This window comes from Capsicum annuum, chromosome 4 (assembly GCF_002878395.1).
Source record: "Capsicum annuum cultivar UCD-10X-F1 chromosome 4, UCD10Xv1.1, whole genome shotgun sequence".
NCBI lineage: Eukaryota > Viridiplantae > Streptophyta > Magnoliopsida > Solanales > Solanaceae > Capsicum > Capsicum annuum.
The window spans coordinates 6,222,836-6,242,348 of record NC_061114.1 but is presented as its reverse complement, the minus strand read 5'-3'; the positions used below and the strand labels follow the sequence as shown (position 1 = coordinate 6,242,348).

Genomic DNA, 19,513 nt, shown 5'->3' with positions numbered 1-19,513 from the left:
TTTTGTGCTCTTGTAAATACCGTTTGGTAAAACATGGTGAAGATATTACAAAGCACATGCCTCATCTATCATTATGCTTAGTCTCTTCTTGATGTCGAGGAAGTAGTTGTGCGAATACAAATACTTCTCAATACTTCCATTTGGCATATACTCAAGCACTAAAGCCTTAAAATAATGGTTGGAACAACTAGTTATGACTTTTATGAGATTATCCTATGGCGAAGGCTGCGTGGAACTTCACATTCTGTATCAAAGCTCTTGAATGCCGCATCTAGTTGCAGATTGAACACTTTAACTACAAATAGAGCCAAAACTTCTCGAACCAATCCAATTAGTATCGCTAAACGCATCAGTTGCTTGGAGCAGTTCATAGTATGAAATTCTTTCTCTTGTTATGAAAGACAATGAATCAGGTTGTTGAGGAGCTCTTTTACCTCTTCTATACCTTTATCCATAAAAACACAAAGATGCTAGGAACAAATACTAGTGCAATTCCCAACAAAAGAAAAACAACAAGCACTTTTTTCCTATTAGATCTATGCTTTGATGAAGTGGGGCATGGAGGGACACCAAATCATGAAGAACCACACAATGCTTCATTGTAGATGAAAAACTGACTCGAGAGGTTCTTTAAAGGACCTCCTGAGGGTATTTCACCATACAATTTATTGAAAGAAACATTGAAATACATCAGGTTTTGAAGTTTCTCCAAAGACTTAGGACTGATTCTAGAAATATTGTTATGAGAAAGATCTAGGAATTCCAAACCTACCATAGCTCCTTGCAACTGGTTGCGTCTCAAAGAAAGGTGTGCCAGATTCTGCAATCCTCCAATTTCTCTTGGAATTCTATTTGAAAATTTATTCATTGACAGATCGATCAGTGTCGCGGCCTTTAGATTTCCAATTTCTAGAGGTAAAGAACCTGCCATGTTGTTTGACGATACGTCAAGAACCACTAGATCTAGAATGTTCCCTAAGCTTGGTTGTATATTGGAACTCAATTTATTGGAACCCAGATGTATCTCCCTAAGGATAGTAATATTCCCTAAACAGTTAGGAAGAGATCCTGAAAGTTGATTTCGACCCAAGTAAATATCACCCAAATGCTACAATTTACATATATGATCACCAATAAATCCTATAAGTTTGTTGTTACTCAAGTTGAAGCGCTGAAGGTTTCTCAAGTTTCCAATTCTTGTGGGAATCGATCCAGCCAAGCTGTTTGCTGAAAGATCAAGGTATAATAAGCTACTTAAGTTCCCAAAATCATTTGGAATTCTCCCTTTGATCTTGAAACTGTAGGCAACAAATGTTCTCAAAGATGTGGAAAGGTTCCCCGTGGAGGCAGGAAGCATGCCGTTTAGAGGATTCAAATATAGAGCCAGAGTTGTTAAATTTCTGCAATTGGTTAAGGAAGTTAGGAAGCTTACTGATGAGTCGCTGGTTAAATTGTTTCCCCCTAAATTTAGATACTGTAGATGAGTCAAATATCCAAGTGAGTTGGGAATCAAGCAGTAAGTTTTGAACAATTGGAGATGAATGAGGAATATTCCCAACAAGATTGGTTAAGTTGCCCATATAAAGCTCTTCAATGTTGGGTAAGATAGAACCCATGTTTGGTGGGAGGCTTCCAGATAGATTGTTGTTTGTAAGATCAATTACTCTCAGCCGTGATATGTTGAAGATCTCCATTGGGAGTGAACCACCAAAACTATTAAATGCAAGATGGAGTTCCTCCAACTCAATGAGACTGCTTATCTCCCGTGGTAAGAATCCACTAAGATTGTTCTCCCACACAAACAAAATTTGCAACAATGAGATATTGAATATGGAGATCTGGACAGAGCAGGTAATCTGGTTTTTCTCCATAGCTAACTCTACCAAATTAACAAGATTTTCAATTTCTTGTGGAATTATCCCTGAAATTAATGTGCAAAAAAATAAAATTCTGAAGTTATAAGATACAATAGTGCTAGTATTCATTAGATGGAACGCACCAGTGAAATGGTTCTAATATCTGTAAGTTACTCAATCTTCCAAATTCACTGTGCATTGGTCCACCAAACTCATTATTCGGTAAAGCCGAAATTTGAAGTTGTGAACAATTCGACAAACTTGTAGGCATATGACCGCAAAGCTTGTTTTTCCATAAATAAAGCCCTTTGAGTGTTGGGAGACCATTGCATAAACCATAGGGAAGATATCCTAATAAGCTATTGCCACTAAATGCAATGACTTCGATTCTAGAAATATTGGAAATTGTGAAAGGTATAGAACCCGTAAGTTGATTATCTTGTATGGATAGAACTTTCATGTTGTGAAGATTGCCAATCCCTTCTGGAATGTATCCTTGAAGTGAATTATAAGATATATGTAAAGTCTCCAACCTTGAGGCATTCGAGAGCGACAGAGGAATAGAGCCTATGAGATTGTTACCCCTCAATTTTAATACTCTTAAGGTTTCCAATCACTTTTGGTATTTGGCCCTCTATGGAATTGAAATCCAGATTCAAAGTCTCAAGTGTGGAAATATTAGAAAATGAAGAAGGGGTGGAACCAGTGAAACTATTGTTTCTAGTATTAAGAACTTGAAGTCTGTGCAAAAACCCAAACCAAGAAGGAATCTCCCCTCGGAAGTTGTGGAAACTTATATCAAGAAACTTAAGACGAAGAAAGTGTGTCGTTTCTTGAGGCAAATTTCCATGGAATTTGTTGGTTCCCATTTCAAGAGAAACAAGAAATGAGAGGTTTCAAAGATCCCGGGAATCTTGCAAGTAAGAGCCATATTGCACCAAAGAGTAAATCTAAACTCATAATTTTGAAAATACAATAGGTTTAATACTAAAACATTTAAAGATTAAACTCATAAAATTTTAACCCGGAATCTACCTATGTCATTAAATGTAAAAATCACATATAGTTAGTGTTTGACTTGACAAAAAAAATTTAAGTGGCAGACCATGAAATAAATATAGTTAGTGCTTGACTTGGAATTGAAGCTCAAGATATAAGTGTACAATTTCTTATAAGTTTTCCTATTGGTTAAACACTTCTTATTGGATGGTTTTTAAAATGTTTCTCCATATTACTTGTTCTCATCAAGGTAAGTAGAATATTTTAGCAGAAAACCAAGTAATTAATTATTTTTGTATAGATACATGTAAGGGTGTCAAACATGACTCAAAAATTGATGACCTGTCCCATTCACCCAAAATATTAAGGGTTAAACAAAATATAATTTTATATTATCTGATTTTAGCTCAATCCAACTAAGCCATATCAAAGAAGTTATTTGCACAAATGTATTATCTTCGGTTATATTCAAATTTTTGCCCTTTAGCACTTTAAGGAATATTAATGTAGCCGAAAATGCCCTTGAAAGAGAACCCCCTCCTTCCAAAAACAATTGCAATGCCAAAATAAATTGCGGGGAATAAGTTTAGTGGCACAAGCTATGCCCAAGGCAAAGTTCTCTAAAAGTCCTGCCCTGCGAATTAGATATCACTCCTTTCGTTCATTTTTACTTATCCAAATTTGATTTTTGACAACCCTTAAGAAACAACGACTAATACGAGTTTTTTTTCTTTTGGTGTAAATCTTTAGTGCAGTTTGCTTTTGGAGTGATTCACGGGTTAGAGAGGATAAAGCCTTAGCAGTGAAGGATGGTGATCATGGTAAGATCCAACCTTTATCTCACTTATTCTTGAATTACTTCGTTTAATACCTTTTTTAGGACTTTTTATTGAGAAGGAAATCGCTTAAATTGTAATGTGAAGGCTTGGATCCATAAATATCCGTTATAATATGTATCATTGGTACCATCTCCGTGTTTTTTTTTTGGTTTTACCCATATCATTGTTTATATTTTGGCCATTTTGTTATGAAAATGACAAAAGAAATGTATATATATATACATACTCAATTCCATCGAAAAAGTTAATAGTGACGACTAACACCCAGTAGAAGTAGAGTGACGGGGGAATTATCACCCTCGATTCTTCAAACTGATAAAAGTCATGACAATTGCTTAATTCTATCACTCTACCATTGTTTTGTTATAGAAATGCAGGGAGGATGCCTAATAGGGGCATATATATTTTCATTTGTCACTTCTGAAATGTTTTTATCCCTTTTCATTCTTTCTTACACTATTTTTAGGCACTTGATATTTGATAGTCATAACTTCATACATGATTAGATGAAGTTGGCATTAGCCCGTAGTTTCTATCACATTAAGAGCTTATATTGATGATAAAACATTATGCATTTTTACCAAAGCAATACGCGAGATTTCTTAGTTACACATTAATAAGCAAGATTTCATATTTACACTTTTTTTATTTGGAAATCTCCTTCTATGACAATGGGAAGTAGAATACTGTTGCCTGAGGATTTGCCTGCAGTAATTGTTGTTGCCTTAAATTTGTACACAGAACTTTTTGTAGTGAAATTTATAGTGCTGCAATATGAAGTTTAGAGTATTTAATATGCAAAAAATGTGCAGAATTTGTGCTGAAATGTGACAATTTCTGATCATGATGTTCTGAACACCTATTGGAATTTGCAGTTTTTTAATGAAGTATAGTGTGCTGAAAGTGGAGCTGATTTGTGGTGAAAGTGTGCTGAAACTGCATTATAAAAAGTGAGTTTGCTGAATATTCCTTTAGGTCTGGTGAGGTTGTTGGAGGATATAGGTGGTGCATTTTTGCTATTTAAATATTGAGTTGGTATACTCTAAATTGATTGTAAATTTTCACTTTCTTTCACTACGTAGTTACTTCATTTTGTAATAGATTTCGTTATTTTGTAATAGATTTGCCACTAAGCTTGTTGCTTAATGGTAAATTAGCATATGAAATATAACACACCAATTTGTAAATGTTGGGGTTAGTTCAAAATAATTAAGAAGGGTATTTTTGAATTACTTTCCAAATAACCGATATGCACCCTTTAAAAATAAGTCTCATCTATGAAAAAGTTATGTGGACTTACTGTTAAGTTACATCCAATGGAAATAGAAAAGGGCCCAAATATAGAATGATTGTGAACATGTTAGATTTAAAAAAAAATCCTGTAAAAAACCTTAAATAAATGATAATCTTGAGACTATTTATGAAATGAAAGGTTTGTTTGAATCTTTTCAAGTAAATGATCAAAAATGGCATTAATGATCTAAGACTGTGTATTGTCAGTATAACTGTGTATACCAGAAGAATTAGCTACTACAAAAAGTAACAAGATCGAGAACAACGGACCTCCACCTCAAAATGTCAGAATAGCAAAATAATTTATTAGAAAGCAACAACTAAGTCGTACGACTAGGGGAGGCAAATGGATAAATTATATGGTTATTCGTCCATTTTATCCATGTTAAATGAGTTGGGTATCCAACCCATTTAATAGTGGGTCAATCCATATTATCCATTCTATAATATGGATAACCCATGGGTATCCACTAATTATACTCTCCTTAAAGTATGACATGTGTGAAGATGTAGCAATGTCTAGAGTATACTTACTAAGGGTGTGTTTGGAATGAAATTTTTTTTTTTCAAAAATATTTTTTTTACAAAAAATAGAAAATATTTTCCATTTATTTAATTTTTAAATTTTTTTTTGAACTTCTTTTTTCAAAAAAATTAAAGTATGACATGTGTGGAGATGTAACAATGTCTACCGTATACTTATTAAGTGTTTGTTTGGAATGAAGAATTTTTTTTTCAAAAATATTTTTTCTTAAAAGAAAATATTTTCTATTTTTAAAATTTTTATTTTCATAACTTTATTTTTAAAATTGAACTTCTTTTTTAAAAAAATTGACTTTTTTCATTTAAATAATTTGAACCACCCTTTTCTCTCTTTTCTTTTCTTTTTTCGTTTTTTGTTTCTTTCTTTTCGATTTTTTCTCTCTCTTCTATCGTTAATTTATATTTCTCTTTTTTATTCATTTTTTTCTTTATTAATTTTTCTTTCTCATTTTTCTTTTTATATTTTTTATTTTTCTTCCTCCTCCTTTTGTTTTTTTTTTTTTTTTTTTTTTTCCTCCTCCCCCCCCCCCCCCCCTCTTTTTTTTTTCTAATGTGATTTTTTTCTATTTTTATTTTTGTTTTTTCGTTTCATTTTTTTTCTCACTCTTCTATCTCTAGCTTCTATTCCTCTTTATTCTTTTTTTTTGTACTTTTGAAAAATATTACTACGTCGAGAATAAAAAATACCACAATCGCTAATTGTATTTTTATGTGAACCATCATTTATATTTTTATATTCATTGATACAATTGTATTTGTATTTTATAGTTTGCACTTGTATGAGTATTTTTATTTTATAGTTCACGCTATTATTTATATTTTTATAATTATTGATATAATTGCATTTGTATTTTTAGTTTATAGTCATGCTATCATTTATATTTTTATTTTTACTGATATAATTGTATCAAATATAATACATGTTTATACAACTTGAACTATACAAATACAAATGGTACTTGTTTATATACTAATACAAATGATAAATTTGACATACAAATACTAACAATGCATTTGTATAAATGATGCACGCATATTTGTATATTTTACACTTAAACAAATATAGTAAATTCATACACTTGTTTGTGTACAAATAAAAATAATAAATTATAGATATTTACATTTAAACTATTCAAATACAAATAATAAATTTATTTGAAGTATATATTATGATACAAATAAATATAAAATACAACAACAAAAAATAATTAAAAAAAATACAAAAAAAATGATAAAAAAGAATAAACGAACAAAGAAAAAAGAAAAAAAAAAAGAGAAGAAAAAATAGCTGGAAAAAAAAGAAAGAAAAAAAGAGAAAAAGAGAAAGTTAATGGAGAAATAAAAGAGAGTAGTTATGGAGTGTATTTAATTAGCAAGAGATCTATGAATTGTAATTAATCAATAATTAGGCTAAATTAAATAATTAAAAATTTATGTTTACTAAGTCATGTAGTTTTTCTTGTAATATTAGAGTACTTTTGTCTTTACATAATAAGAAGTAATGAATAATATGGATATCCATATTATCCATTGGGTTTATCCATTTTATCCATAATTTAATATGGATTGGGTCGGATATTTTATCCATTTTCACATGACCCACTTTTAACCCGCCCATATCCGACTAAACCCGCCCATTTGCCACCCCGGTACGACCAATGACAGTTCACTTCTGCTAGATTTTGTTTTCAGTATCCTGATTCTTCTGCTTCATCCCTCTGCCTTCCACTTTTCAGGTTTGTCACTATTAAGAGGCATAGAAATGTACAAATACTGTAGGCTCTATATATGTTTTATTCCGTGCATTTTAAAGTTCTCTTTAAAATGGCCTTTTTATTTCAGCAATTGTTTTCCGCTAATTTCTTTTCCCCCGACGGGCATTGAATTTTTTTTATATTACCTTGAGCCGAGGATATATCGGGAACAACATCTCAACCTCCCAAGGTAGGGACCTCACTTGTGTGAAGTTCTGTCAAAAGCCTGCACGATGTAAAGTCCAGCTGAGCAGTCTCCCTGGAAATCGTGTGCCGAAGACATTTTATTGGTAATTTGGACACTGACGGACAAACATAAGGGGAGAGGAAGCAGAAATTGGGATATGTCACACTCCAACATGTTAATATCCCTTTTAACACTTACAAAAATAAATCATTCTATTTCAAGATTTTGATGATCAATTTAGTTTTTGTTAAAAGGAAATAGTGAGATTTATTCAACCAGCTAGAATTTCCGAAAACAGAATCATGCACAAATAAAGTGCTAAAACAAAAAAGAAAGAAGCAATATTACAGGAATCCAAAACTAATCAAATATTTGCAGCAAAGAAATTATTTGGAACAACAGATTCCAACAACATGCTCAACATGCTAGAAGTTGAATCTTGATAGGTTCCCGAGTTAGATTTTCAACGATACCAATTTTGCTAGAATCCGACACCCGAGCAAGAATTTATGGCCTTTCAAAGTGTTATGCGTCGCCTAACCAATAGCCCATGGCCACTGGAAAGCATAGGCGATAGCCTAGGCGGCGCCTATGTAAACATAGGCGATAGCCTAGGCGGCACCTATGTAAACATAGGCGATGGAATGGGCGGCGCCTATGTAAAGATTTCAAGTGACTTAAACACTCCGTTTTTTAGGCAAAATGGTCCTTTTCCACCCTTACTCAGCCCTAAAACACGAAATTCAGTTCCAAGGACCCCAAAATACACCTTCTTTCATCAAAAGTGCTTAAGGATTCTCCTTAAGGTTTCAAAATAAAACCCAAGCAACTCAAAATTCAACCGGGGGTTTTAGAAACTAATTGCATATTTGGAATCCTCTCAACGTAAGCTTCAAGAAGCACCTAATATTCGTAGCAATCGAGGTACGTGGGGTTGTCCAAAAATCTCATGGGTGTAGTTTTATGAACATGCATGCTTTTAAATGGGGGTTTTCAATAAAATACTAATAACTTGCTTTTATTATGATTTCTAAGTCATTTGTTTAAGGTCATGGAATTGGTTGCCTATATACTTCAATGGTTGAAACCATGCATATGTGATTTGAGATTTTCCATAAAAGTTTGATAAATATGAATGATAAATTGCTTTCAAATTCCCATGATAATATTTCGATACTCCATATTATATTGTGACCAACAAAAGAGAGCATGAATTTGAAATAATTATTGTCCACTACTTGTAAATGATGAAAACATCTTGATTTTTATATGATTATGCATATGTTGATGTGATATTGATGACTTGCAAGTCGGGTATGAAGATACCCTACAAATAAGATATGTGATTCAATCAGATGAAATTTGAAGGGATTGATTTTACATGAGATAGGTGGATACCCGAAGAAGGCGCTTGAGTGTAAGGGCTCATCGCTGGACACCGTGTTTGCCTACATGGGAATTTGGTACCCTGCTTTGTGATCTTGCGTACCTGACTTTATGTCATTCCTAAATTGGGACTATGGTTAGGAGTCATGATTTGTGATCTTGTGCACTACCATTGGATCGAGACACCCTGCTTTGTGATCTTGTGTGTATTCCCCTCACGTATACTCTAATCTCGGCGGCAACCTAGGTTTTACAGTTGGTGTAAATGTGATATGCAGGGTATTCCACCTAGCTCAACTGCATTACATTGTCGTTGAAAACAATTACATTATGCCTATGTGTTTTCAAATGACTTGATATAAAACTGCTTTATAATGGCTCTCAACTATATTTTGTTAAAATATTATGTTTTGTTTTGATATCTCTACATACCAGTACTTTTGTATTGACCCCCTCCCTCCCAGGTTCGGAGGCGCAGTCTAGGGGTCCATAAAATCAGTAGATTCCTCGGACATATTTGCAGAGTCACTTGGTGAGCCTTCTATATTTTGGAAGGCCTGATTATCTGGCAGTATTATTTACCACTTATTAGTTTTGGGTCTACTGGGGGCCTTATCCCAGTTTTCAAAGACATTTATTTCAGTCATGTAGTAGAGATTTCGCAGATGTTATAGAGGTGTTGATTTGAGATTTTGGGACATTATTACCTATTATTGCTTTCATATGACTCTTGACTATGTTTTCCATAATGTTATTTGTCTTCCACATTTCTTTATTCATTTGAATCATGTGCATGATTACCAAACAGATAGGGGTGTTTCGGGCCTTCATGATTCGGGATACTCATTACTGCCAGGGCCCCAGTTCGGGTCGTGACAGGTCCTTCTTGTTGGAGATTCGTTATAACAATCTAATGCAACTTTAATGATTGATGCCACACCATCTAGCTCCTTATTTAAGCGATTACCAGTTGATGTTAGCAAGTTGGCACTACGACATCCATGATGGCATCTGGAAGTGAATAACTCACCCATTGCTTCAAGCTAAGATCTCCCTCAAACTCGTTAGGCTTTATCCTAGTAAACGTTTCCAGCAACATGACCCCATTTAGAGGAATAATCAAATAAATTAACAAAACAAAGAGATGGAAGAATGCCATTTAGAGGGTTCAAAGATAGAGAAAGACTTGACAAATTTCTGCAATTGGTTAAGGAAGTCAAGAAGCTTAACGATGAGTCACTAGTTAAATTGTTTCCCTCCAAGTTTAGGAGTTTTAGATAAGTCAAATATCCAAGAGAATTTGGAATCAAGCCTGTGAGTTGGTTGTTAGAAAGCTCTAGACGAGTAAATTTTGAACAATTGGAGATGGAATGAGGAATAGTCCCAACAAGATTGGTAAAGGACAAATAAAGATCTTCAATGTTGGGTAAGATAGAACACATGTTTGGTGGTGGGAGGCTTCCTGATAGATTGTTGGATGAAAGATACATTATTCTCACCCCTGATATGTTGAAGATCTCCATATTTTGTCGACCTCTAAAACTATTATACCAAAGATTAAGTAGCTCCAACTCAACGAGATTGCTTATCTCTTTGGGTATTTCACCTGTCAACAAATGAAGAAAAAATTAATACACGTGAGATGAACTAGTTCGCTCAATGCTTATCTATGTAATTCATGCTTTAGTTTGACCTGATGAAAAGATGTCGACAAGAACTCAAAAAATTGTTATTGATCAAAGTCCTTAGAAGGATGTACTTATTATACATTTTTTTTCTCCATCAAAATTCTTAATTTAATTTTCTATGAATTTCTGATTTTGCAGGTTTGTATTTTTATATGGACTCAAATATATAAACTGATGCTTTATTAGAAGTTACTCATTACATGCATAAATTCATAGAATTTTAATAGTTCTAATGGATCTATAAAAATTAACAAGATACACCATTAGAATATATATGTACCTATAAGCTTATTTCCACTAATCCATAGATGTTGCATCTTGGTTAAGTTGCCAATCTCCCGTGGTAAGAATCCACTAAGATTGTTCATCGACAGTGACAAAATTTGCAGCAATGAGATATTTAATAAGGAGATCGGGACAGAGCTAGTAATCTAATTATACTGCATGGCTAACTCTACCAAATTAACAAGATTTTCAATTTCTTGTGGAATTATCCCTGAAATTAATGTGTAAAAAAATAAAATTCTGAAGTAATAAGATACAATAGTGCTAGTATTCATAAGATGGAATGTACCAGTGACATGGTTAGTTCCCAGATACAGTATCTGCAGGTTACTCAATCTTCCTCTTTCACTATGTATTGGTCCATCAAACTCATTATCCGATAATGACAAAATTTGAAGTTGAGAACAACTTGATAAAGTTGTAGGCATATGACCACGAAGCTTGTTAGAAGACAGATAAATCCCTTTGAGTATTGGGAGACCATTGCGTAAACCATTGGGAAGACTTCCTGATAAGCCATTGCCTGTAAATCCTATATTTTCAATTCTAGAAATGTTGAAAACTGACAATGGTATAGAACCCGTAAGTTGATTATATTGTATGGACAACAAGTTCATGTTGTGAAGATTGCCGATCTCTTCTGGAATGTTTCCTTGAAGTGAATTATAAGACATATCTAAAGTCTCCAACCTTGAGGCATTCGAGAGCGACAGAGGAATAGAGCCTATGAGAATGTTACCCCTCAACTTTAATTCTCTAAGGTTTCCAATCACTTTTGGTATCTGGCCCTCTATGGAATTGAAATTCAGATTCAAGGACTTCACTCTCTAGTGGTGAGAGCCACAAGTGACTCCAACTCAATGGCAAACGGACGTAGCGAAAGACCAACTTTCATCCAAGAAATGAAAGTGGTCTGAAACGATTTGGGATTTCAGTGTAAAAAGAGCCAATTGATCAGTAGTAATGTTGGTTTTGGTCATGGTTGAACTAGCCATAACATACAAGGAAGTTAAGAGAAAAGTGGTGAACGCTTTCTCCATAGTTGCATAAATAACAAGGAACTTGTTATGGCCAATAAGGTTGTTTTTTAGAGACTTTAAATAGCAACGGTATCTCCCTTTAAATATAGCCTCTGGGCACACGTGTTGCTCGTGCCGCGTGTAACCCGTCTTAATGAATTCAAATATTAGTAAGTTATATCACATTAGAAATTATGCTTTAGGTTTCATGGCCAAACACCTACTAAAACTTGGTTATAAGTGATAACTGATATATGATAATTTAAAATGTTAAGCAACGGCCGGAGATGTGAGTGAAAGAGTACTACCAACAATTAAAGAGGAAAATAGTTTTTATTAAAAATAATTACAACACTGAACAGTAAGAAAATACAATGGGCCAAAGATTTATGTCACATTACTAGATCATAATTATAATATAGATACATCCAACTCTTTAAATTCGCACATTTCAAAGCAAATTCAAAATTATTAAAGGATAAAGGTTTAAATATGTCATCCAATCCCTTATTAGAAATGACATCATATCGTCCGTTAAAAATATTTCTCATCTATGCCACTGTCATTACAAATTCTAAGCTAAAATTAGTGGATCCAAAAGATTATTGGCTCGTGTCATAGTTGAATTTTCCTGTTATTTGGGGCATGGAATGGGGCGAGTTAAGTAATAATCACAACTTTTGCAAAAGCAAATTAAAATTCTCCACCAAGACAAGCAAAAATGATTTCTATGGTTACTGGTGGATGCATCACAGAGATATTAAGTTTATTTGAATTCAGTATTCTTAATATAGAGACAAATTTATGTGTAAAAATTTATTAAATTTGCACCAAAAGTAAGTTGTAACTCATAGTTTTACAAATACAATAGGTTCAATACTAAAATCTTTAAAGTTAAATTCATAAAATTTTAATCTCGAATCTGCTTATGTCATTAAATGTAAGAATGACATATAGCTGGTATTTGACTTGACAAAAAAAAAAAAAATAATAATTAAGTGGCAGACCATGAAAGAAATACTCCATAGTTAGTGCTAGACTTGGAAAGGAGTTGTCCAACAATTTTACAATGAAATGTACTGTTAGTGCACTTGATATGGTGTACAATTTCTTGGAAGTAGATACTTTAAAATGGCTAAACATTTTCAAATTGGTTGGTGACCCATTCATTTTGCCCAAAATTTTAAGGATTGAGCACAGTATATTTTCATGTTGACTGATTTTAGCTCAACCTAACATAACCTACCTCCAAGGGGTCATTTGCAGATGAATTATTTTGGGGTGATATTTATTTATTTTTTTCCTTTAGCTCTTTAAGTTAAAAGAAATGGCCGAAAATGCCCTGGAAAGCAAAAAACGAAAAAACAAAAGACGGCAAAGCAAAAATGGATTAGCATACTCTCCCACAAGCTGGAGATTGGTAGACATCTAGTAGTTCCACAGCCTATGGTTAGCAAATCCGCAGTTTGGAATGAGTAGTGTGCACATATTGAGGTTGAATCAGCTGTTATTTGATTTTCTCCCCGACAAAATGACAATCTATGTCAATATACTTAATCCACTAATGAAATATGAGTCACATATGCCCTGTTGTTTTGTTCCTCTCCATTATAAGATACGTGTGAGTAGAGTTCTTCATTTGGCATCAGAGCCAGATTTAAAAGAGAGAAAGAGAAGCCACGCAGAACATTTATAAGCTGTTGGTGACAGCAACCATCTTCTTGAACATAACATTTGTTTTACAGAAAACAAAATGACTGATCTTCAATCCATAGGTGGAGTGAAGAAACTCAACCATCAAAATTACAAAACGTGGATGACCTGTATGACCTCATACATGGAAGGTCGTCAATGGAAGTGAAGTCAAACCGGGGGTAGAAGAACCAAATGGCGCTTTGAGGAAATGGAAGATTAAAGAAGTAAAGCATTATTTGCCCTCAAAACCATCATCGAAGAAGATGTGTTGGAACATATACGAGATGCTGAAACGCCAAAGGAGGCTTGGGACACGCTGGCTGCACTTTTTTCAAAGAAGAATGATACACGGCTACAACTTTTAGAAAGTGAATTGTTGTCGATAGCTCAAAATGATATGAGCATTGCGCAATACTTTCACAAAGTGAAGTCGATATGTCGCAAAATCTCAGAATTGGAACCAACAGCTCCAATCGGGGAAATCAGGATGAAAAGAATAATCATCCATGGTTTGGGATCTGAATACAGAAACTTTGTTACTGCGGTACAGGGATGGCAAAATCAACCATCACTGGTAGAGTTTGAGAATTTGCTTGCGGGCCAAGAAGCCATGGCAAAGAAAATGAGTGGAGTTTCACAAAAAGGCGAGGAGAAAGCGCTCTACGTCAACAAAAATAGAGGAAACTCCAAGCAGTGCAATGCAGGAGGATCGAAAAAAATTGATGATAAGGCAAAAAGTCATCAAGGAGAGGAAAGCTATCGTCAGGGGGAGCTTCAAAGAATCAATGGGGCAAAAACAAGAGATTTGAAGGGAAGTCCCACAACTGTGGAAAGAAGGGCCATAAAGCCAAGTTTTGCTTGTTCAATAAGAGGTTCGTTGAAAGTAATGCTGCTGCCACTTCCGGTTCAAAGGAAAATAGTGAAGATGACTGGGATGCTGAAGCATTCTTCGCTCTTGAACAAGAGGAGTTAGCTTTTACCGTAACAACCTCTAAATAAATTGACTATGATAATGACTGGATTGTTGATTCCGGATGCTCAAACCATATGAGTGGAGACAAACAGAAGCTGCAAAATCTGTCCGAGTACAAGGGAAGCCGTGAGGTGGTGACAACTGATGACACAAAATTACCAATAGCTCAGATCGGTAAGGCTGTAGTGTCTCCAAATAATTGTTCTGATCTGATGATGCTCCAAAATGTTTATCATGTACCAGGTATGAAGAAAAATCTTCTTTCAGTAGCACAATTAACATCTTCGGGTCACTTTGTTCTGTTTGGTCCGCAAGATGTAAGGATATTTCATGATCTTGAGATTAAAGAAGAGCCAATAATGAAGGGACAAAGATTGAATTCCGTCTATGTAATGTTGGTAGAAACTGCATATATAGACAAGACAAGGAAGAATAAAACTACAGATTTATGGCATATGCGATTGAGTCATGTTAGCTACTCGACACTTAGTGTCATGATGGAAAACTCAATACTGAAGGGTCTTCCCAAACTTCCAGTAAGGACAAATGTGATATGTGTAGGCTGCCAGTATGGTAAAGCGCATCAACTTCCGTATGGAGAGTCAAAATATAAGGCCAAAGAACTAAACAACAACAACAACAAACCCAGTGTATTCCCACCTGGTGGGGTCTGGGGGGGTAGGATGTACGCAGTCCATACCTCTACCTCTGAAGAAGTAGAAAGGCTGTTTCCGATAGACCCCCGGCTCAAGACACGCGGTACCACACAAACACATAGTAAATCACAGCACAAGGTTACAAGATTACATAACATAAATACGGCACCCATAAGTAATCTAAAACAAAGAAAAACACACAGATTCATAATAAAACATGGGACACGGACTCCTAACAGGAATAAACCCCCACCACATAGTTCCCTACACTAGCGACTCAGGCTGGCCCTAGTCCTCTGCCCCGATTCGCGTCCTCCAGACCTTCCTATCTAGGGTCATGTCCTCGGTGAGCTGTAATTGCTCCATGTATCGCCTAATCACCTCACCCCAGTACTTATTCGGCCTACCCCTACCCCGCTTAAAACCATCCAACGCTAGCCTCTCACACCTACGGACCGGGGCATCCATGCCCCTCCTCTTCACGTGTCCGAACCATCTCAATCAGGCTTCCCGCATCTTGCACTCCACTGGTGTCACACCAACCTTCTCCCGGATGTTCTCATTCCGAACTCTATCCCCTCTAGTCAGCCCACACATCCAGCGCAACATCTGCATTTCTGCCACCCTCATCTTTTGGATGTGGGAGTTCTTCACTGGCCAACACTCCGCTCCATACAACATGGCCGGACGGACTACCGCCCTGTAGAATTTGCATTTAAGCTTAGGCGGCACCTTCTTATCACACAACACCCCCGACGCGAGCTTCCATTTCATCCATCCCACCCCAATACGGTGCGAGACATCCTCGTCAATCTCACCGTTACTCTGGATCACGGAGCCGAGATACTTGAAACTCTCCCTCTTACCTACCTCCTGTGATTCCAGCTTCACTACTACCTCATTCTCCCGCCCCACGTCATTAAACTTGCATTCCACATACTCTGTCTTGCTTCTGCTCACCCTGAACCCTTTAGACTCAAGGGTTTGCCTCCACACCTCTAATTTGTCACTCACACCCCCTCGAGTCTCATCTATCAAAACTATATCGTCTGCAAAAAGCATACACCACGGCACCTCCCCTTGAATACGCCGCGTCAACACATCCATCACCACTGCAAACAAAAAGGGACTAAGAGTAGATCCCTGATGCAACCCTGTCCGGACCGTGAAATGTTCTGAGTCTTTTCCCACCATCCTCACCTTAGTTTTCGCTCCATCATACATATCCTTGATTGCTCTGATATATGCCAGTGGTACTCCCCTCACCTCCAAGCATCTCCAAAGCACCTCCCTGGGGACTTTGTCGTAGGCCTTCTCCAGGTCGATAAACACCATGTGTAGGTCCTTCTTCCTCTCCCTATACTGTTCCACCAACCTCCGTACCAGGTGAATTGCCTCCGTCCTTGAGCGGCCAGGAATAAATCCAAACTGTTTTTTTGAAATAGACACTATCCGTCTCAGCCTCACCTCGACCACTCTCTCCCAGATCTTCATAGAGTGACTTAATAACTTAATCTCCCTATAGTTGTTGCAACTCTGGATGTCCCCCTTATTCTTATAGAGAGGTATCATGGTGCTCCACCTCCAAGCCTCGGGCATCTTTTTCCCGTCTTGAAGATTTCATTAAACAATCCCGTCAACCACCTAAGACCAGCCTCTCCAAAAAACTTCCAAAACTCGACCGGTATCTCATCCGGCCCCGTCGCCCTACCCCTTCGCATTCTGCGAACAACCTGTCTAACCTTTTCTACCTTAAAACGTCTACAATAGCTAAAATCCCGACACTCCTCTGAGTGCTCCAGTTCCCCTAACACAATAGCTCTATCCCCTTCGTCATTCAAGAGCCTATGAAAGTACGATTGCCATCTATGCTTAATGTGGCCGTCTTCTGCCAACACTCTACCGTCCTCCCCCTTAATGCACCTCACCTGATCGAGGTCACGACCCTTTCTCTCCCTAGCCTTAGCGAGTCTAAACAACTTTTTCTCCCCTCCCTTCCCCTGTAACCCTGCATACAGGCTCTCAAAGGCGGCCGTCTTAGCTACCGTGACTGCTGACTTAGCCTCCTTCCTCGCTAGCTTGTATTCTTTCCTGTTAACCCGCTTCTCCTCTTCGTCCTTACTCTCCACCAACTTGGCATATGCCCCTTTCTTGGTCCCCACTTTCTTCTCCACCTCTTCATTCCACCACCAATCCCCCTGATGGTGCCCGGCCCGGCCCCTAGAAACCCCCAACACCTCACTTGCATTCTCCCTGATGCACCTAGCCACCCTATCCCATATACTATCCACGTCTCCCCTACACTCCCACACCCCCATTCCTGCCAACTTCTCCCCTATCTCCCACGCATTCACTGGCATCAAGCCGCCCCACTTAATTCTAGGTCTACACTCCCTACTCCTCCTCTTTCTATTATTCTTTATACCCAAATCCATAAGCAAGAGCCTATGTTGGGTCGAAAGGTTCTCACTCGAGATGAACTTACAGTCCTTACACCACGCCCTATCCCTTTTCCTAAGCAACAAAAAGTCAATCTGGGTCCTGGCTACCGCGCTTCGAAAGGTGATCAGGTTCTCGTCCTTCTTCGGAAAGCCTGAGTTCACCACAACCAGCCCAAAGGACCTCGCAAACTCCAATAGGGTAGCCCCCTCCTCATTTCTCTCCCCAAAACCAAAACCACCATGCACATCACCAAAGCCTCCCGGTAGCGCCCCGATGTGCCCGTTGAAATCTCCTGCTACAACAATCTTCTCCGAGCTAGGCACGCCTCTCACCACCTCCTCCAAAGCCTCCCAAAACTGCATCTTCTCCTCCCCCTCCGATCCCACTTGCAGTGCATAGGCACTACACACGTTCAGGGTAAACCCCCGAATGACCAACTTAATAGTCATCAACCTATCGTTGATCCTCTTCACCTCTACTACCTGACCTCTAAGCTCTTCATCCACTAAGATGCCAACTCCATTCCTACACCTCTCGCTCCCAGAGTACCACAGCTTGTAACCATCCACATCCCTAGCCTTAGACCCTACCCACTTGGTCTCCTGAACACACGCAATGTTGATCCTTCTCTTCCTAAGGGTCTTCACAAGCTCTATGGACTTTCCCTGCAGGGTCCCTATATTCCAAGACCCAACCCTCATCCTACCGTCACTACCCGCACGCCCTCCACAACTCCCCCCGCGGCCAAACCTTGGCCTCCCTCCCACTCCCACTCTTTTCTCATCCCCCGCCCCCACCACTGCCCCCTGCCCCAACCCCTTCGGACATGACCCTATCCACCTATTACTGCCCACAGCCACAACTAGGCGAAAGTATAAGAGAATATAAAGATAATATAAAGATATAAAGACATAAACGATGGTAATAGTAAAGCAGCAGCAAGTAATACAAGGCTCACACAAATTCAAAGAAATATTCCAGCAACCAAACTATACTCAATTACTAGTATAATACGAAGAATGAAAGAATGTAGAATGAAGAATGAAATAAGCGAAGGTTAGAAGTCACCAGATTTCACTTGTAGACCAAGCCGGAAACCAAGCCCCGCGTCGACCTGCTGCCGGGGGATCGCTGCTGAGATGGATCTGCGGCTGCTGGCGATGGAGTGGCAGTTGCGGCTGAAGACCGAGCTTCGGCTGTTGCACTGTTGTAATGGCGCCGGAGGAGGGGGGATAGGGCCAAAGAACTATTAGAGTTAATTCACTCAGATGTGTTTGGACCCGTACAGCAAGTCTCTGTTGGTGGGATGAAATATATGTTGATCTTCGTTGATGATTTTTCCAGGTACGTGTTGGTTTATTTTTTAAAGGAAAAGTCTGATACATTTTGAAAATTCAAAGAGTTCAAGAAGGTTGTTGAAGCAGAAGTTGGCAAGAAAATTCTTTGTCTGCGAACTGAAAATGGTGGGGAATATACCTCATATGAATTTTCTGAGTTTCTTCGGAAGTGTCCAATACATCATCTCAGTTCACATGTCCAAATACGCCACAACAGAATGGCATCGCAGAAAGGAAGAACAGACACCTAGCAAAAATTTGTCGGAGCATGCTTCACGCGAAAAATATTTTGGGACAATTTTGGGCTGAAGCTATGAAGACTGCAGCTTTTGTGATCAATAGACTTCCTCAACAAAGGTTAAATTTTCTTTCACCTTTTGAGAAGTTATGGAATATGAAACCTTCAGTTAGCTATTTTCGTGGTTTTGGTTGTGTATGCTATGTATTTGTACCTAATCACTTGCGTAGCAAGATGGACAAAAAGGTTGGTAGGTGAATTTTTGTAGGGTATGATAGTAAACGAAAAGGATGGCGATGTTGTGATCCCACAACAGGGAAGTG

The 19,513-nt window shown here is 37.4% G+C and overlaps 1 protein-coding gene across 1 annotated transcript; it reads right to left on the bottom strand.

Annotated features, from left to right (window-relative positions):
• Positions 1 to 1,268: 1,268 nt before the first annotated feature.
• On the bottom strand, positions 1,269 to 11,504 carry LOC124897899 (LRR receptor-like serine/threonine-protein kinase GSO2). The gene is made up of 4 exons (XM_047411496.1): positions 11,120 to 11,504; positions 10,346 to 10,463; positions 2,031 to 2,245; positions 1,269 to 1,921 (listed from the first exon to the last, which is right to left on the bottom strand). The coding sequence occupies exons 1-4, from the start codon at positions 11,502 to 11,504 to the stop codon at positions 1,269 to 1,271; spliced, it is 1,371 nt and encodes a 456-aa protein (XP_047267452.1).
• Between the last annotated feature and the right edge of the window lie 8,009 nt (positions 11,505 to 19,513).